At 39.7% G+C, this 21,075-nt stretch overlaps 1 protein-coding gene across 1 annotated transcript in view; it reads right to left on the bottom strand.

Annotated features, from left to right (window-relative positions):
• Positions 1 to 424: 424 nt before the first annotated feature.
• Nsmaf (neutral sphingomyelinase activation associated factor) overlaps positions 425 to 21,075 on the bottom strand; it is a 56,813-nt gene continuing 36,162 nt past the window's right edge. The window contains exons 17-31 of the mRNA XM_027398896.2: positions 19,774 to 19,825; positions 19,567 to 19,687; positions 18,669 to 18,800; positions 18,058 to 18,100; positions 17,279 to 17,442; positions 15,829 to 15,937; positions 14,535 to 14,593; positions 11,264 to 11,331; positions 10,479 to 10,546; positions 9,951 to 10,074; positions 7,907 to 7,990; positions 2,693 to 2,843; positions 2,240 to 2,342; positions 2,008 to 2,117; positions 425 to 1,082 (exon numbers count right to left, since the gene is read on the bottom strand). Of these exons, the coding sequence (XP_027254697.1) occupies positions 988 to 1,082; positions 2,008 to 2,117; positions 2,240 to 2,342; positions 2,693 to 2,843; positions 7,907 to 7,990; positions 9,951 to 10,074; positions 10,479 to 10,546; positions 11,264 to 11,331; positions 14,535 to 14,593; positions 15,829 to 15,937; positions 17,279 to 17,442; positions 18,058 to 18,100; positions 18,669 to 18,800; positions 19,567 to 19,687; positions 19,774 to 19,825 (1,483 nt within the window). The 3' untranslated portion in view covers positions 425 to 987. The remainder of the gene's footprint in view (positions 1,083 to 2,007; positions 2,118 to 2,239; positions 2,343 to 2,692; positions 2,844 to 7,906; positions 7,991 to 9,950; positions 10,075 to 10,478; positions 10,547 to 11,263; positions 11,332 to 14,534; positions 14,594 to 15,828; positions 15,938 to 17,278; positions 17,443 to 18,057; positions 18,101 to 18,668; positions 18,801 to 19,566; positions 19,688 to 19,773; positions 19,826 to 21,075) is intronic.

Below are 21,075 nucleotides of genomic sequence, written 5' to 3'. Positions count from 1 at the left end.
GCCCATGAAAGAAGCACACTTTGGCCCTTAAATCAGAGCTAACGAAACATGCTCTGCCCCTGACCAACTCAGCACAAAAAACAACCAATCCCCGAGCATGAAATCCAAACAATCTTTAACCTTGCCCAAGCTCAGGGATTGGTCTGCTTTGGGAATTTTTCCTCTTAACTACACTGTAACAATGCTCTCAAGAGTACAGAACATTTGTAATTATGTGGTTGCTGTTCAGAGATTAAATGAGAAAATCATTGCTGTTTCTATATAGCTTCCCATGTTGGAAACTTACATTTCCCAGTTTTTCTGCCTTGCTGTCTGGGCTTGGTTCTGAAGGTAGGCCCCAAAGAAATGAAGTTATATTTGTCAGTAAGTATGGTTTTGTAGAGGATTAATATGTGTGATTCCTAAATTATTTAAATAAGAAAAGTGCTTTCATTACAGAAAAATATTTTTAATGTAGAAAAGATGAACATTTAGTAGCGTAATGAAATATAAACCGTAACTATATACAGTAATGGACTTACTGTTAGAAGAGCCGCTATTCCTCCCCTAGATTCTTAGAATCTAGGCGCACAGCACTGTAGAAAGGAAACAGTCCATGAAAACACATGGAAGAATCTTGTGACAACTGGACAGCTTGGATCCGAGGCTCCTGCACCTCTTCTTGGAGAACTGAGCTGGCCAGTGCTGCCTGATGTTCTTCAGTCAAACTGATATTTCCTTCTGTCCTCTCCCACCCCATACAGTCTTCTAACCACCATCACACGTGACAATCCTCTGTGTTCTTGCCCCTAAGACTGTCGTGTTTTTACCTGCCCTAATCGATGATGACAAATGGCTTTGAATGAAGTCACCATGATTTAGGAAGTTGACACCACCAATTCTTCATGTGGTGAAACTTCTAAGTACTACCATTGCACATTCACCAGTTAAAAGTTTGGTTTAAAAACACATTAAATAGAATTGAACTTAATAGAGAGGAAAAGGCACTTAATACTGCAATTTCCAAAACATAATTTGTCTGTCTTCTCCTCCTGTGATGATGCTGCTACACTGTTCATTCATCCATATGCATGTCACGGCACCTGAAAGACAGTTAGGGAGGAATGAAACCAAGGGCAGATGTGGTGACTGACAGGCTGACTTCTGTGTGCTTACACAGGGGAAGCACTAGCCCTTGTCTTTCTATAATAAAAACTGTCTATAAGTTTGAAAACACCTGCCTCTACAGACAACTTGAGAGCATTTCAATATGAATCTAAAAGCAAAGTGATTGATGCTAACATACACCTTGGCAAATAGTATAAGGAAAATCAAGAGATTTATGGGAAGGGAAAATGGGCAACCTGTGGCTAAGTCTGAAGATTTATGCCTTTTCCATTGAACGGTTCACATATGAATTACTACACAATTGTAAGATACTTGTTTAAGAAGAAATAAAGCATATGAAATTATATGGCAAGAAGAGTGGAGGTAGGCAGGTATGTCTCACAGTGGGAAGAGGTAACGGTTAAAACAGCCCTGCAAATGTAAGCTGACTACACTGAATCTCCCAAGAGCCTGCAAATGAAAAGAGAGGGAGCAGAAAGCTTTACATGATACTGTATGTTGTAATTCTCTCCACATATGCTTCTGGTAAGATCCATGTGGGATCCACTGGCAAGCAGCCCTCAAGACTGGGATGTAGGAGTTGCAGCCTGATACTAATAGGTAGGAAGATGCCTTAGTTCCCATAGTTTATTTTTCCATTGTCTTTAGGTAACTGCATTATTTTTAAGAGTCAGTTGTACAGCTTTGCCATCGTTCTTAATTCTCTATATGGAAGTAAAGATTTCTTTCATAGGCTAAAATAAATATAAATCTTAAGGAACCTGAAAGACATACCACTGGCTAATCAGAATGTGCAAGGGAACCCAGAGAACAGATGGAGTCTGTCTAAGAGTGTTCCCTGTTGGAAGGGGGTCAAGTCAGAGGGCTCATCATCAGATGCAATAGCCACACTCCACTCACCTGTGTGGCCCTGTATCCGCTCACTGATTTTTGCTCCAAGGAGGTCCCAAACAAACAGTTCACCAGACCGACTTCCAGATAAGACAGAATTTCCATCCCAGACGAAGCACCTGCAAGCATGATCAGGAGACTCCATCATAAGGGAAGTGTGCGGCTCTGGTCAGGCACAACCAGATGAAACAAACAATCATGAGCATACTGCCGATGCCATCACTGCACTCAGCAGCTGTACCTCTGTGGCTCCTCGGAGGTCATGGAGGAGATGAGTGTGCCTGTCTGCACATCGATCACCTTCAGACAGCCGTCTACTCCCGTGCTGAGGACATGGCGACTATCTGCCATAAAGACACAGGGAGCTGCTTCAGAAAGCCGGTCTCATCACTCAGACTTGATTCTGAATCTACTACCTACTTCATTTTTCTTGAGCTCCTTCAAGTTTTTCCCCCAGTTTCTAAGACCCTAAAATGAGATGGCCCTTTGATAAGAGGTCATTTCCACCATACATGTTAATTCCTTCAGCTGGGGAGTTAAAAGCGATATCCAACTTATAAATTACCAGTGCCAAAAGACTATGTATACAGACATGAACCAGCCTTAGCTATAGGAAAACCTGTTAGAAAGGAATGTTTTTCCTTTGAAGTTTTAATTTCAGAGTTCTAGCTGAGCTGATGTGGATAATACTTACCTGGGCTAAAAGCAGCATCACATACTGTCCCTGAATGGCATGAAATCTGGTGTAATAATGTTGCTGTAGTGAGGTCCCAAATATTTACCATGCCTTCTTTGGTGCCAGAAACTAACAGTGTGCTTACAGCATTTAAATTGATGGTATTGACCTAAGAAGAAATAGTGATAAACAATTAACTCAGATTCCTCATTATCTATGCCTTTCCCAGGCTCTGTAAAATATCCACTCACAATAATAAAATTAATCTGTACTGTGTGCTGGTACAACTTATATGATATTTCAGTATTGTCAAAGACCATTTATTTTAAAATATAATATTCTTAAGTATGTCAGAAAAATACAAGTATATGAAATAATAATGGGAGTCGTAATCCTGTTTTCAAATGTCCTAAAATAGTCTGAAAAGGACTACTATACCCAGCAAGTGTCTGCCACAGTTTGAAGAGAAGGAAAAACTTCCATGGTCCAAGCAGCCTTAGAAAAACCATATCCAAAACTAAGAAAGAAACAACAAAATGCTAAACAGAATACTAGAAACAGTACTCTGAGGAGAGGAATATGCACATCCAAGGGACTAGAAAGAAAAAGCCTAATTTAATGAAAGACAATCAACTAAAAACACAAATCAGAAAAAAAAAACCTGACTGCAGTCTACATACACTTTGTGATAATAACTAAATATTAGTGGATTAAAAACCAAAATCCATTGTCTGTTTACATAAAACTCAGCTTTAAAGATAGGCACCACCACTTTAAAAGGATGGAAAATGCATTCCAAGAAATGGGGTAGAAGCAAGCAGGCTTGCTATCCTTAATACATGACAAAGTAGATTCCAAACTAAAACTAATCATAGAAACAATGAAAGGTACTTCATTCTAATCAAGGGATCAAGTAGTCAGGAAAATACCACAATACTAAACATAACACCAAACCCTGATGTACCCAATTTTATTAGAAGCATACTAATGGGATTAAAGGCAGATTAACACACTCACATCATAGTATATGGTTTTTAACAGCACACCTTCTCCAAAAGATAGTTCATTTGGACAAAGAAATAAACAGAAACATCAGAATTAAATATTATCTTACTTCATATGATCCTAACATCTGCAGAATATTTCTCCAAAATGCCAAATAATATACATTTTTCTCAGCAGCACATGGAAGCTTCTCTAAAACAGACAACATGCTGGAACACAAAGCAAACTTTTGAAATAATCCCATGTATCCTATGTAACCGTTATGTAAGAAAACAAAATCAACAGCAAACAAAAGTCTAGTAAGTGTATTAACTCATGGAGACTAAACAACTCAGTTCACCAATGAATGGGTCAAAGAAGAAATCATAAAGAAATAAAATATTCTTGAAAATAAATGAAAATGAAGCATATCACAAAAAACCTCTGAGACACATTGAAAGTAATTCTATGAGGGAAATTTATATTTTCCAGTGCCTACATTAAAAAACCAGAAAGCATAAATTAATGACTTAATGATGCAACTCAAGAATTTAGAAAACAAGAACAAATCAAGTGGCTAATAAATAATAAAAACCAAATCAGAAATTAAATAGAAACAAAACAATATAAAGAAATCAATGAATTTAAGAGCTGGTTCTTTGAGAAGATAAACAAGATTGACAGACCCTTCGTCTAATTACCAAAAAGAGATGACTTAAATTAGCAGAATCAAGAATAAGGAAACATTACAACAGACAATAGAAACACAAAACATTATAAGGCAACAGTTTAAAAACCTGTTCTTCATTAATTGAAAAATATAATAAATAGATGAATTTCTTGACTCCTCTGAACTACCAAAGTTAAACCAAGAAGAGACCAACAACTTACACAGACACATAAGAAGAGAATAAAGGGGCTAGAGCAATGGCTCAGTAGTTAACAGCACTGGTTTTTCTTTCACAGGGCCCAGTTCCCAGCACCTCATGGCAGCTCACAGCTGTCTGTAACTCCTGTTCCAGGGGATCTGACACCCTCACAAAGACATACATGCAGGCAAAAAATCAATGTAAATAAACTACAAATAATTTTTAAGCTAAAAAGAGAGTAAACCAAACAATAATAAAAAGCCATCATTCTGACTAAAAATGTCCAGACTCAGATGGATTCATAGCAGAACTACCAGACTGTCAAAGAACCACAACCATTTTTTTTCATAAAAATAAAAGTAAAGACCCACTTACAAACTCCTTTCCATGAAGCCAGTATTGCTGTATACCAACAAAGCAAGTAAAGACACAACAAAAACCAAAACTACATACTAATAACCCCTTTGAACACAAATTCAAGAATCCTCAATAGCAAAATAGTAAAGTGAATATAAGCATATATCCAGAAGATCAAGTTGGCTTTATCCTGGAAATGCAGTTGGTCCAACATAAATAAACATAATTGTATAAAGACTTGAAGACAAAAAACACATCATCTCAATAGATGCAGAAAAATCATATGACAAATCTGACATGTTTTCATGATAAATGTTCTAGACAGAATAGGGCTGGAGGGAATATAACATAATAAAAGCTATATATGATAAACCTACAGCCAACACTATCTTAAATGGAGAAAGATTTAAAGCAATCTCCTAATCAGGAACAAGACAGGGCTGTCCATTACCTCCACCCCTTTTCAATCCAGTGCTGGAGGCACTAGCTGAGCAAAAAGGCAAGAGAAGAAAATGAAAAAGTAGGAAAAGAAGTCAAATTATCCATTTGATTTGATACTGTACATAAGAGATCTCAAAAAGTCTACTATAAACTTGGAGAAACAACAAATTCAGCAAAGTGGCAGATACAAAATCAACTCAGAAAAATCTTTCTATATATCAAATACACCAAGGAAGAGATCATGGGCACATTTTCACTTAAAATAGCATCAAACACAATAAAATACCTTTGGATAAACATAACCAAGGAAGTAAAAGATCTCTACAATGAAAACTTCAAAACCCTGAAGAAAGTTTGAGAAAGACACTAGAAAAAGAAAAGACATCCCATGTTCATGGATCAGTATTGTGAAAAAGACCAAAAGCAATTTACATACTCAATGCAATTCTAATCAAAATATCCATAACATTCTTCACAAGAAAAGAAAAAACAAACTAAAATTCAAATGGAATCAGAACAGACTACAGATAGCTAAAACAACCCTGAGCAAAAAGAATAATACAGGAGGAGATTGTAATTCCAGACTTGTAATAAAACAATATGGTACTGGCACAAAAATAGACATTTAGGCCAAAGGAATAAAAGGGAAGACCCCAATATGAGGATTCATAACTACTGTCATCTGATTATTTGGTATATAGGCAAAAAAAATATCCTGGAGAAAAGATGACATCTTCTATAAATGGTACTGGCAAAACTGGATGTTCACATGTGGAAGAATGAGATTACACCCACATCTATCCCATTACACAAAAATTAGATCCAAGTGGATCAAAGACCTCAATTTTAAATGCAAAACAATGCTAAAGCTGATAGAAGAAAACACCGGCAGTATCTGATAGACATAAGTGTAAGAAAGGACTTTCTAAACACAGCTGTATTTACCAAGGAATTAAGGCAAGCTAATTGACAAGTAGGATCTCGTAAAACTAAAAAGCTTCCAAACAACTAATAATCAACTGTGTGAAGAAGAAACCCATAGGATAGTTGAAAATTAATCCTCACAGGATTGATATTCAGAATATACAAGGAAGTAAAACAAAACAAAACAAAAAAACACAAAGAGTCAAGGAAACAATAGACCCAGTTGAAATATGCACTAGGGATCTAAATAGAGTTTTCAATAGAAGAAATAAAAATAGCTAAAAATACTTCAAAAAGTGTTCATCATCTTTAGAGAAAAATCTACTACTACCACTTTGCTAACCCTTGTCCTTCCACCCATAGATAAGTGTAGTTACCACCCCTGATCAAAGAAGTCTCTCTTTATAGCAAATGGAGACCATTACGGAAGACCACAACTGCACATAATAAAGATCAACAGATTGCAGGGAGCCAGGCTCCAGTGGATACATCTGCATCATAGCTCAAGGAACATGGAGAAGAATGGGCAGAGAGAATGTAAGAGTCAGAATGCCAGGAGTCAGTTGTGAAATAGTCTCTCAGAAATGGCTACATAGACAAGACTGAAACAGTGGCAATATCAACGGACATGTTAATGTGGAAAAGGGAAAATTCTACAGAGTCTCACAATTAGACAAGGAACTATAGGCAATCCGTGAGCACTAGGAGAAGGAGAATTAACTTTTCCCAGGGATGAGCTTTCTTATTGGTTGTTCAATGCAGAGTAGTCAGCCTTGGAACCATCTATATACCACCAACAAAAGCAGACTCAGCAGGCTGTATTTATATATATCTGTGCATACACATATACACATACATATATGTGTATGTAACAATAATAAAGATAAAGAGGCTATCAACTTGGGAGTGAGTGGACTTGGTAGGGGCTCAAGGGGTGTTAGGTGGGAGGGGCTGAAGGGAGGAAATAGAAGTAGGAAGGTGATATAATCCTATTTCAATTAAAAATGTAAGTTAAAAAGTTAACTCTGAATAATAAATCATAATAAGGTGCCAAACTACTTGAAGCAGGGCTGATCCATGGCTATTTGAAGGCTTTGTAAAATGAAAGAGCTCTCCATTTGAATACCATCTTGAGTTACATACTAAGTGTTTCCAGCTTCATAATTTGAAGACCATGAAAACTCAGCACCAATTCACAGGTGCCAGACAAAGGCAGTACTGTATACTATAGCCTAAGATCCAGCAGCATGACTCAATAATCCACCAGGAACGGGTTCTATTTTGGTTGTGCCGCTAGGCTGTGTGTTCTTGGCCATCCCAGACAGCTTGTCAGTGTTCTCTGTTTGGGGATAGGTATCTCCGGAACAGACAGTCCCTTCTACCTTCTAGGTCAGAAAGCAAGAAAGCATATGGTCCCACCTCAGAACTGACATTTTGAAAATTAACTGGGATAGAAGCTAATTCCCTCAGGTAAATGTGCGAATGAACCAATTAGAGGTGGACAGGAAGGCAGAATCAAATACCTAAGAGGATCAGCCAAAGAGCTGGCCTATAATCTCTAATATGCAAAAGAAAATGAAGGAAAAATTTATACAAATCCAAATACTTAACTGCCCTCCCTCCCACTCTGGACTTAGAGGTTTGCTGTTAGACTCACACTGACATCATGTTCTAGCTCGGCCACCAAGTCAAACTGGTGTCTTTTGGTGCCTGACATTTCTGCAGGAACACCGGACCACACCTACGACAGAGCACATTGAAGAAGGAATTTTTAAACATTAATCCAAAATTCTCCACACATTTGTAAAAGATTCCCATCCAGCATGTCTGCCAATGAGTGCTGGGACAGGTCCAGCACCTCCCCTGGGCTTCCTCCCCACAGGTACACACATGCCTCTGTCCACATCCATCCCTTCAATGTGTTGCTCTGTTTGGTTTAAGCACTGTGTGAATCAAGGTGATGTTGAATGCACAAGTGTTGCCGTGTCTAGTGGTGTTTCGAGAAGTAGGTAACCAAACCCCATATTAAAATATTATGTATAAGAAGCTTATCTATAAGGTTGGGAAAAGAATTCTGACAAACTCTGCAAGAAACATAATGGTTTTTGTTTCTTTCATGTACACAGACTCAAGCTGTAAATCTAAGGTATGTAGCACTGGAGCAGTTTGTATGGGAAAAGCACAAGGGAGTCTGAAGAGAAAGCACAGAAACTGACAATACATAGATGTGTGTTTCATATTTAAATACACTGAACTTTCAATGATTCCTCAACATAACTTGCACTGTTAGGATTAACTGGTCAACAAGGAGGGCTCTAGTCTTTGTCTGCAGTTATCAAGCAAGAAGGCGCTGATTCTGTTTCTGAACAAGGCCTCTGAACACCTAGGTAAACACTGTGCAGAAGCACACAGTGAGACAGACCCTGTTATTGAAGACACAACACATATGTATTGAAGGACCTAAGAAATCAAGCCGGAACTGACCTGGAAATTTCTTCCCTGCTGGCAAGTGTCAGTCACAGGGGTGGGGGTGGGTCATGAATGGATTTACCAAACAGTGGACCAGCATGCTATCAGACTGACATGCTAGTCAAAATGTGCTTGCTGTATACAATAGTGACTTTCCAAGTAGATCTGAAGTCTACTCCACAGGAAGGAATTCATATCTTGTCCTATAAACCTGCTCAAAGGCCCATGGCTGGAGAAGCCCTAGGCCTTAGTTGAAAGCCTATTACTGCTGTTTTGCTGAACAGTTACATTGCCTACCTGCCATTTACATATTTATGTTTAGACCCATAGACGGGTGCTGCTCTCAACCTTGGTCAGGGAAGCTGCTTCCTGCAGTAGGAAACAGTCACTGTAGACATTCCTAACTGGGTAAAGTGCTGACAGTAAGGGACTGTTGATTTCTCAGTCCTTCATGGACATTCATACCAGCAACCCAGTGTGCAGAAAGCAGCATCGTGGAACAGAATGGAAGAGTCTGTAGGATGGTGAGAGTGCTGTGAAATGTCTTCTGGATATGACATGGCTCTTGCATTTATGAACTTACTTCAGCTGTGGTTACCTGCTCAAGACTTCCACAACATTCCATCATGGATAGGAGAAGCCCTCATGAGGCTCTGTCTCTAGTTAAATAGTTACAACTTGTTGGGTAGGTGGTGCCATTTTCTTTCAGGGGTGTAGCATCTGATAGGCTACCCAAGTTCTTGTGGATGGCCTACCTACATTTTGCATGTGGGCAACACTAACTAGAATCTGGGTTTAAAAAGAGAGGATGAGGATTCCAGCATGCGAGGGGGAGCTATTGTGAGAGTAAAAAGGAGGGGAGATTTGTGTTGGATATGACTAAGATACATTACATGCATGTGTAAAACTATCAAAGAATAAAAAATGATATTTGGAGGAAAAACACAGCACATAAACTTTAAGAAAATAGAAGAATAGCGTGGTGGCGCACGCCTTTAATCCCAGCACTTGGGAGGTAGAGGCAGGTGGACCTCTGTGAGTTCGAGACCAGCCTGGTCTACAAGAGCTAGTTCCAGGACAGCCTCCAAAGCCACAGAGAAAAAAAAAAGAAAATAGAAGAATAACGTATCCTTATATATCATTTACATACTTCCTGAACATATTGATAGGAAGCTGAATGGCCCACAATATTTTATGATCAAACATTTTTCAGTTAAAAAGTATATACAAACCTTTACGGTAGAGTCCCAAGATGCAGAATATAGCCTGTCGTTATGCCAACAGATCTTACTGACAGCATCATCATGTCCCATCAGTGTGTCTTGGCGTCTTCCAAATGCTATGGAGTAAAAATAGCTAAAAGATAACAACAACAATTAAGATAACAGCAAAGCTTAATTTTTAGATTCTTAAACATGCATTTAAGAAACAAATGTTATTTTTAGACTACTAATGATTATTAGAATTACAAACTGCTTGTTCTTATATTATTAAGGGAAAAATATTCAACATTTGAACTTGAAATTAGATTACTTCTGATTCTATCTTAGCTACATTTCACCTGAGTTTGAAAGTTAAAAAAAAATAGATTCTAATTAGAGAAATTATTACATTAAAATAATGGTATTTGAACCCAATGATACTGTCCTCATCTCTAATATGCATCCTCTAATGGGAACCCTCTTATCCCTCAGATCCACATGTGAGGCAGTCACTAAGCAGGAGGAATTAATTACAAAACAGCAGGCACAGATACATACACATTATTATCCCATGAAGAACTTATGACAGTGGTGTCTCCTGGCAAAAGTAAACAAGATGATAAAGCCTGAAATACAAAAGATTTTATATTAATGACTTGCAATAATTAGCATATCCTTTACTTGTATACTCTCTTATGGATTCCTGCCAAACAGATGTCAGATTCTGTCTATCGTGGCTATCTTCATAACCACCCAGGGATCAGAGTTGCTAAGTCCAGATGTATGCTTTTCTCCCAAATGCTCAAATTCATCAGGAAAACTGTGACCCAGCCTGATGCTTCTTGGCCTCCCATAGTGCTGCAGGAAAGCTGCTGATATGGAGTAGATCATGGTAGGAGGACAGTCATTAAGGATGAAATGGCCCTCTCTGTATTACAGAGGTGTGGCTAAGGAAAATGTACAAAGTTCCTAAGGGAATTTCAAACTTTCCTGGAGTATTGACATTAAAAAGAAGGCACACTCTTTAATAGTTTTATTTCTCCAAGTAATCAGAAGTGCCTAAATTATTTAAGTAGCACAGAAATTCTTTTCTGATAGCTAAAAGAAAGGATAAACTTATTAAGGAGAATTCTACTGGGTATTCAAGATTTTAGGTTAAAATGAAATCACACTAATATGAGAAGCAAGGAGAAACTGCCTCTCTTACTTCTCCCCCCCCTCCCTCCCTCCCTCCAGATCCAGGAGTCAGGGTCTTGCACATGTTAGGCAAATGCTCAAGCATGTCACTACATCCCAGGCTCCATGGGTTTCTACTATATATAACACTGATAAAATGAACTTACCATATTTGAAAATGATATGCTTCTTTGTAGCATTTTGGATTCCTTAGAAAACATCTTCAAAGTGGAATCTAAGAGTTAGAACAGAGATGAAAGCCTTTTGAAGTGTTATAGATACCGAAGTCTGCCACTCTACTTACTCTTGGAGGGCAGAAGTCAGTGTCATTTCATGGAAAACTAAGTGTGTGCAGGGATCGAAGGCCTGACCAACATTAAGATTCTATAACTTCATGACAGATCAGCTGAAACCATACAATCCCAGCACAGACACAGTTTACCACTGACATATCTAAAGGCCTGCAGGCACAGGGAAGCCCCATGGAGGGAGGCAGAAATCTTAATATTAAAACAAATTTTATCCCTTTAAAAAAAGATTTACAGGTGTGTGAGTGCATATATAAGTGCTTTTTAAAATGCATTTATGTGTACTACACACATGCCTGCTGTTTGTAAAGACCAGAAGAGGTGTTGGGTTCCCTGGAACTGGAGTTCTAGATAGTTATAAACTAACATGTGTGTGCTGGAACCACACCCATGTTCTCTAAAGAGTAGTATTTTTAAACACTGGGCCATCCCTCCAGGTCCAATTTTAATTTTAAGAAAATAAAGATTTTGGCAATAGAAGTATTTTTTTAATGAATGGCCTGATTATAGAGTGATATTTTTTCTGAATTATTTATAGATGAGGAGTACTTGTATTTTTATTTACTTTCCTTTTTTACTGAGGAAGGAAAATATTTTTTCTCCATTTTTTTAAATTTAAATTAGAAACAAGATTGTTTTACATGTCAATGCCAGTTTCCTCTCCCTCCCCTTCTCTCCTGCCCCCCACTAACACCCTACTTATCCCATCCCCTTTCTGCTCCCCAGGGAGAGTGAGGCCTTCCATGGGGGTGGAAGGAAAATATTTTGTACCTAAAGTAGGTACTTAGAATCCTGCGCTCTGCCCCACACTCCTGTTTTATAAAGTGAATGGACAGAGCAGAGCTGGAATTGGAAAGAAAGGTAAGGTTAAAGATAACAACTGAGGGGATGGAGAAACAGTGATGGAGCCACAGATGTGCCAGTCAAACACTTCTAGTTCCTCAGCAGGTCAGATGCCAGTCAACTGTGTACACTGGCTGGGGGAACAACTAGCTTATAAAAGAATAATAATGCAGGAATGAAAATACCCAAATGTTTAATTTCCTGGACGGATAGACATTATCCAAGTTCACCAACACACACTGTTAAAAACCCAGAGCAGAGGCTCAGTGAACAAACACTACCATGGGGTCAAAGCCATGGATACGATCTCCAGCACCACAAACAAATCCCAAGACTCACAACTTAATGCTGCTACAGATAGGTATTCTATCATGCAGTAACCTACTTCCTAAATATCCAACATGGTAAATGTCAGAACAGGCTTTTAATAGAATTCTTCTCTACAGTAAAACGTCACATTTCAACCTAATCGTGGCAACAGAATTCCTGAAAACTTATGAACAGGAGGAGCCTCAGTAGGACTTTCCTTAGCACTAACTTGGAAACAAATATAGAAGACAAACACACAGCACTTGACTGTTCCTTGCAGGGTGTCATTAATATTGGGACATCTTCTCAATATACATTTGACCATGTTAGGCAGTTCTGAGTGCTCACCACCAAGTCTACTGAAGACAATTTGACCATTTTACAGAAGCATAAAGCAGCTAAGACACTTTTCTCAAAACCAAAGTTGCTCTCCCGGCACTAGAAGTCACCAATGTTAAAGACAGCAGTGAGTGCTGATTGATCTCCCAGGTGCTGAAAGCTGTGAACATGATCACACTGTGCATCTGAGCAAGAAATTCAACTTCAAGGCAAATATTAGAATGCATATAGACCAGTAATACAAATCATGAAAATCTAAACTTGAGAAATTTAATTTAAAACAAAAATATAAGTGTTGGACTTTAACATAAATCCTTCCTTTTACTTGGCAAACTCATAAAGCAGTGGTACAATTCATGAGCTGGGGGAGATCTGAAGCCTTGATGGTCATAACATAAAATTCATGCTTTACAAGGTCACATGAGTACAAAGATCTGAAGATTTGACAAACCATGCCAGACAAACCCTACAAACCACTAGCCCAATGGTTCTCAACCTTACCAATGCTGCAGCCCTTTAATACAGTTCTTCATGTTGTGGTACACCCCATCCACAAAACTATTTTGTTGCTACTTCCTAACTGTATTTTGCTACTGTTATGAATCATAATGTAAATATCTGACCCTTGAAAGAGTTACTCCACCCTAAAGGAGTCATGATCCACGGGTTTAAAAGACCCAAGTGTTCGATGGTTGCTTAGTGGATCAGCCCAGTGACTAGAAATCCTCAAAACACAGATAGCTTCCTCCTTCCTGAGCAGAACTGTAAATACCCTGACATGTCCAGTGTAGGGTCCAGCACATAACCTTTCCTACACAATCATTCTGTAGACTTTTTTAGAAGATTCTACTTTATGGAATCCAAGGTGGTACGTGAAAAGAGAAGAATAAAATGCTTTGGATAGCACACCACAGCAACAGAATGTGGTCACAGAGACTCATCTACCAGGATGTTCATATCTGTATCACATCATTATAAAAATGACAGATGGAAACTATAGTCTCCTGTACTCATTTAGGACTAAAGAGTAGTAGCCTCATGAAAAACAATCACTAGCTTTGTCAGAATTGGTTGTCCTGACACCAAAGCACACTTCAATTAATGACAGATAGGCCTCCAGGAAAACACATGTGCAGCAAGAGATGAATTTTGCTGTTTTCCTAGATCAATTCTAATATATCATTAAGATACTGTCAATAAGGCACAGGTACATTAACAATATATGAATTTATTGTCATGTTATAACCTTCATAAAACTTCCCGAGCTATATGCTGAATGTCAAGGTGAAACTGAACAGCAAATCTGCATTCCACAAGCTATATGCACCACCACCCTGGCAGTCCAGGTCTGGCTTTGCCCTGGCTACTCCCCCATGCCATTCTGAGTCCTGCAGGCCATGCAGTAGGCCTGGAACCTCTTGCAATAAGATAGCTTGGCGAAAGCAAGGCTTTGATCAACAGACTTCCTGCCTTGTGTCTTCATCCAGGAAACCTTGTCAGCAACAGGAAGCCTTTCCTTTCTGGCAAACTACAACAAAACTTTTCTAAGCCTATTTTATATGGAAGCAGCACATGCCCGTATAGTAAAGCTCAGACACTGTGATTCCAGCTAAACAGCTTCTCAGGCAGGAAAACATACCTTGTGATGTGGTGAAGACCGAAGAGCCATTGCAAGACACTGCTATCCCTGTAACTGCCCTGTTGAAAGTCAGAGTTTTATAAATTACCATTAGCCATGTGCTGGAACACCTGCTTTACTTTTACTAAGTTCCCTTCATTTTGTCTTCATAACTTCTTCACTTCGACTGTTCTCTGTGTGTCCCTGCCATTACCAGTCATTGCTTGGCAATGTCTACCTTTTCTTAGACAACACCCTGCTGCTAGAAAACACACCCACTCTTTGCTCCCCAAGCTGCTGCAGATGATGCTGGGCATGTTTCTGACAAATGGAACCTGCTTCTCCCACAATCCCACCTTACCTGACCAGCCCCAAAGAGACTATTCTTTACACTTAGTTTGCTTCATTCAGAACACACTGTCCCTAATGTCTGCCAATGTTGTGCGCACGGGGTTCTAGAGGGCATTTTAAAGAACATCTGAGGCTCAACCATTAAACATTACTCATATAAGCACAGTTTATTCACACCTTCACCATCTTGTCTTGGACCACTCTGGCTAGCTAGCTTGCCCAAGGATCCTCTGTCTCTGTCTGCTGGGTTCTAGGATTACACATGACCACTGTACCTGCCCAGCTTTTACAAGAGTCCTAGATTACAGATTGTCACCACAGTGTCACTTTTACATGGGTTCTGGATTACAGATGGGCACTGTTCCTGCCCAGCATTTACATGGGTCCTACGGATCTAAATTCCAGCGCCAACTCATGCTTTATCCATTGAGCTACCTTGTTAGCCTGGTTATTTTTTTCAAAGACATACTTGTCCGTACATTACCAGTAAGTTCAAAGCTTGATAACAGACATGTTTTTTAAGATTTGAGGGGTTTCATATACAGTTTAGAGGTACAAAACTCTAGGCTGTCTGCTAGCCCAATGTTTTTCTAGAACAGTGCTTCTCAACCTGTGGGTAGCAACCCCTTTGGGGTCAAATGACCCTTTCACAGGGGTCAGATATCAGACATCCTACATATCAGATATTTACATTACTATTCCTAACAGTAGCAAAATTACAGTTATGAAGTAGCAATGAAATGATTTTATGATTGGGGAATCACCACAAAATGAGAAACCTTTTTAAAGAGTCCCAAAATTAGGAAGGCTCAGAACCACTGTTCAAGAACAACCTATGACAGAAATGACAGTATGAAAGAGCATGAGGGCCAAAACAAACCATTTTGTGCCAATTTTTTTTCTTGGTTCACCCCTACACCAAGACCCCAGCTTTTACACAGACTGGAAGCACAGGCACTCTTACTCTTTGTGGATTTTGTACTGCTCGTGTAGCTGCAACTTGGTGATATTATTCCAGGCCAGACTTCTGCTTTCCTCGGTCAGGTCTTCAAACGACTCCTCCCCTGGAGAAACTACATGAAACTGGTGCTAAGTAAGTCATTACATCACAGAAAGGCACCTGCATCAGATTCACTGTTAATTTCTATTAAAATTAAGGAACCAAGAAAACAAGCCACCCACCAAAATATGCTTTCAAAGGTATTCATCATATAGCCCAATGTTAGCTGAGAACAAATTAGATGTAGAAGGGTTCACTGAAAGCTCCATGCTTCCCAGGGTTTGCAGAGTCCTGACATGTCCAGTCACTTAGGCCTCATGAGAAATAAATGTCTGAGTGGCCACTTCTTTCTCAGCCTTCCCCTTTGTAAACCCTTACTGCTGCCTAGGAATGCTGAAGCTTTAGTTTGGTTTTGAGAAGGAGAAAGAAAACAATAAATCAAACAAGGCTTCAGGTTTCTCAAAGGGTTTCTAGGCAGAAGAGCATGAAGAAAAGCTGGAGTAATCACCCTGGTTAAAACAGTACGGCGGTGGTTACAGTTGGTGACTAAGGGATGAAGACAGCATTTCTGACCTAACACTGTATGTCTTCAAGTAGTATTTTAAGCTGCCCCTAGGTCAAGCCCTCACAGTAAAATACTGGAAAGTAGGCTTAGCTACTCTTGCAGCATCCCCCCAAAGGCTCAGCATGCCTGGTGTCATGAGACAAAACTGGAAGAAAAGGAAACATTTTGCTAATGAGATGCTGTGTGCTGTCACATGGCTCCTCATGTGAGGCTCTGTGACATATGAAATGTGGTTACATGGTTGATGATGTGGGATCTTTCCATCCTTAAAGTTCATCTTAGTAGCCAGCATGGCCTGGATGGAAGAGATTCGCTACACACACTTGCCACATCTTAATAAGAAAATTAAATAAGAAACAAAGAACCAAGAAGCAAAGCAGTTTGAACTGAATTCAAACTCTGTATGTGGGTTTGGTAGAGTCAAGGCCAGGGGGAGTCTGTTCTAGAAAAAGGTGGAGCAGGTAACTGTTGAAACATGCATGGCCGGGAACATGTCTGACAGTGCTGCTGAGCACTAAGTGGCAACTTCAAAACCACAGGATCAGTGGGAGCCAGGACAGTCACAGCCACAGTAAATGACCATGTAACAAAGTTGATAGTTACAAACAGCCTTTGACAAAAACATGAGTAGAAGAAATACCTTTGTTTGTTTTGCAGTGCTTGGGACTGAGCCTAAGGCCCTGCACATACTAGGAAGGTAGGAACTCTGCCACCAAAGCAGCCCAAAGCCTCATAGAGATGCCAATCAAACATCGTTAAACAATTCAGCAGTTTGTGTTTCATCTCTGCTTCATGTTAACCACAAAAGACAAAGGCCTTTACCTTACATTTACTCTTTACAAGACTTACCTGGGGAATCTGTCACAGAAGCGCTATAGCTGGAGGCTTGGGACATACTTTTCAATTTGGGGGTGATCCTTCGAGGATGTGGTGTCACAAATAACTGTTTTGGTGTCTGCCCAAATTCCAAAATTTGGGTCAGCATGGCTACTTTCTCATCAGGATCCTCAATACTTTAGAAAGAAACACAAAAGATGCAGTAAACCACCAGGTTCAAGTCCCTGAGAGGCATGAACTTCCAATAGTGTAGATCAACTGGGAGACAAAACTCAAATAAAAAGCAAAGAACTTCATACACCTTTACATAATATTTTTTTTTGTTTCATTTGTTTTGTTTTGAGACAGTTTCTCTGTGTAGTCCTGGCTGTCCTGGAACTCACTCTGTAGACCAGGCTGGCCTCGAAGTCAAAGCTCTGCCTGTCTCTGACTCCCGAGTGCTAGGATTAATATTGCTGGGGAGTGGTGGTAGATGCCATGAGTGTATGGGTGCCTGAGGAGGCCAGAAGCCAGCACTGGATTCCTCAGAGCTGGAGTTCCAGGTAGCTATGAGCTGCCTAACCTGGGTGCTAGGAATCAAACTCAAGTCCTTTCAAAGAGCAGCAAGAGTTCTTAACTGCTGAGCTATCTCTCTGGCCCCTATTTTCTGTATCTTAGCAACTAACAATGTTGAAAGCAAGACATAAATATTTTCAAAATTTCTATATCTTAACTTCTCAAATAAGTGTATTAATAATTCAGATAGAAGTGTTTTATAGTGAAGCAGAAATACCTTGTAGACATATACATACCTGTTTAAATCTACACCACCTTCATAGGTCAGGGGATGAAATACTGAAGGAGAGATATAAGCATTATTGAAAAAAGCATACATTTAGTTATAAATACCCTGCCCAGAATCTAAACAATTCAAAACTGTATTCAAAGAAACTCTTTTTCCTTTGTGAAACATTAACATTCAAACAATAAAATTAACTTGTATTATTATCTTTTGGTGAACAAAAGTGTAATTAGTAGATGTGATGGGCTGTTGCCTGGCTCTTTTCTTTGGTTAGCATTACTTTCTCCCTTAGAGATGCATTAGTCACAGCACTGGTGTGACTACACTTCATGTGAGTCACTTCTGGATTTCAGTCCAAGTCCCTCCCTACTGACAGAGAGACTAGCAGAAACCTGAGGCAGATAAGCACTGAGCCTGAAGGGGTGGACAGCTGCCATTCTTCATGCTTAATTAAAAGCAAACTTTGGGCCTTTAAAGGCTTCGAGATCACTGTTCTATAATAGAGGTTTTTTCTTGGTTTGCAGAGTGTAGACATGTAGCCCAGACCGGCCTCCAGAACACTAGGTCTCCAGCTCATTTTTCTGCCTGCCTGCCCACAAACTGTCAGCCAAAGTTACTTACCGTTATGAGCCCCTACAGCCTCACTCCCTTTCTGCTTATATCCGAATATCAGATCAATCCACTCATGAAGGTGCTCGGACACATAGCTGCTTTCCAACGCATCTTTGTTCTTCTGGAGAAAGTCTTGGGGACCTACGAGGGTAGACGTCATCAGAATTTTATGCTATCTCTATTGTACTTTCTTTCATATCTTGTACCTATCCATTTGTGCATAAAACTTCTAAGAGATAAGAGATACATTTTTTTTTTTATTTTTAGTTTTAAAGACATACATTTTTTTTTTTTCTTTTTTGGATTTTCGAGAGACAGGGTTTCTCTGTGTGGCTTTGGAGCCTATCATGGCACTCACTCTGGAGACCAGGCTGGCCTCGAACTCACAGAGATCCGCCTGCCTCTGCCTCCCGCGTGCTGGGATTAAAGGCGTGTGCCACCAATGCCTGGCATATTTCTTTCTTTTTTTTTTAAAGATTTTATTTATTATGTATACAACATTCTGCTGAGGGCACCAGATCTTATAGCGGATGGTTGTGAGCCACTATGTGATTGCTAGGAATTGAACTCAGGACCTCTGGAAGAGCAGTCGGTGCTCTTATCTGCTGAGCCATCTCTCCAGCCCTGACATACATGTTTCTAATGAGTTTTATTCTTCATCTTACGTATTTTTTTCTGAAAAAAGTGGCAGGAACCATTTTTATGCCACGTAGGTCTGTCAAACATACATCGATGTCTTTATAATGCAAACTCAGCTTACTTCTGACTGGGATAGACAAATTCTAGTTCAATTAAGTAGGCATTTTTAAGATGTCACAAGCAATACAATACAATGAATGACATCACAACTGCACTACCTAGGAAAGCATGCAACATACTGTCCCACCATGCCTCAGGAGGTACTCACTTGAGGCCCATGCCGGAAGCTCCACATCGTCAACCATCTGTCCTCCTTGTCTCTTTCCCAGATCCAACTTCAGACTATTGACTAAAAAGCTGATGTCTTCGTCATAAAATTCTGGAATCAACTGCAAGTGTGTGTGTGGGGGCAACATGTTTTTAAAGGATTTAGGAACAAAAGCCCTATGGCCCGCCAACTTCCTGAACGGCTTACCTCTTTAAAATCCGTTGCACCATCCAAACAGTTTTTCCAGGTTTCTGCAATACTAGATATGAAAAAGAGCGATATGTCCATGATCGGCTACTGACAGTGGCAGCTTTCCTGTAATCCTCCCAATAACACCTACTGCTCTGGGCTCTGGAGTTCCAGCTTTCTCACTGACACAGATTTTAACATGCACATGAAGCCCCTTGACCAAAAAGAAAAGTGTGGTCCCTGAGGGCTGGTGGAGCTTCACCAGACTCACAGGAGAGTGAAGCAAGCCCACCATCCCACTCCACCACATGCACACTGTCTCAATAGGGAATAATAGTTTAAGTAAATTGTGGTATATTCTAAACTATGATAATAAATTTTATTTTATTTTATTTTATTTTATTTTTTATTTTATTTTATTAGTTCAAATTAGGAACAAACTTGCTTCAGATGTCAATCCCTTCACCCTCTCGCTTCCCTCCCCCCAACATCCCACCTGCCCCTAGCCATCCCCACTCCACTCCCCAGGCAGGGTAAGGCCCTCAAAAGGGGATCCCCAAAGTCTACCACATCATCCTGGGCCAGGCCTAGGCCCTTCCCCATGTGTCCGGGTCAAGAGAACATCCCTTCACAAGGGATGGGCTCTCAAAATCCCTTCTGACAAAAAATTTTAAACTCATTGTTTCAAAATATTCTTTATAACATGGGAAAAAAACTGCTCAGGCTACACAGGACAAGAGAAAAATCTGTATTTAAAAAAATCTGTGTTTAAGCTGGGTATGGTGGCAAAAGCCTTTAATCCCAGCACTTGGGAGACAGAGGCAGGCAGATCTCAAAGTTTGAGGCCAGCCTGCTTTATGGAATGAGTTCCAGAATAGCATGGGCTACACAGAGAAACCCTGTCTTGAAACAAAACGAGAATCTGTTCCTAGAGCTGGAGAGACAGCTCAGAGGACCTGGGATAGATTCCCAGCACTCACATGGTGGATCACAGCAGTCCAGGTCACCTTCTGGCTTCTGTAGCTAGGGCATGCATGTGGCACACATATACATATATAGGCAAACACGTATACATATAAAATAAATTAAAGAATGTTTCCTTACATATATACACATTATGAAAGTGTGAAAGAAATGACTTGTTTTGGAGACAAGGTCTCACCATGGCCATCCTGGAACTCTCTATAAAGACCAGGCTGGCCTGGAACTTTCAAAGACCCACTTGCCTCTGTTTCTTTAGTATTGGGGTTAAAAGTATATGTCTTCAGGCCTGGTTAAACTTTACACTTCTTTGCATTTTTGTTTATATCTAGTATATTA

The sequence above is a fragment of the Cricetulus griseus genome, chromosome 2, assembly GCF_003668045.3.
Source record: "Cricetulus griseus strain 17A/GY chromosome 2, alternate assembly CriGri-PICRH-1.0, whole genome shotgun sequence".
NCBI lineage: Eukaryota > Metazoa > Chordata > Mammalia > Rodentia > Cricetidae > Cricetulus > Cricetulus griseus.
The sequence above is the reverse complement of the archived record's forward strand: the minus strand, read 5'-3'. Positions and strand labels throughout refer to the sequence as shown.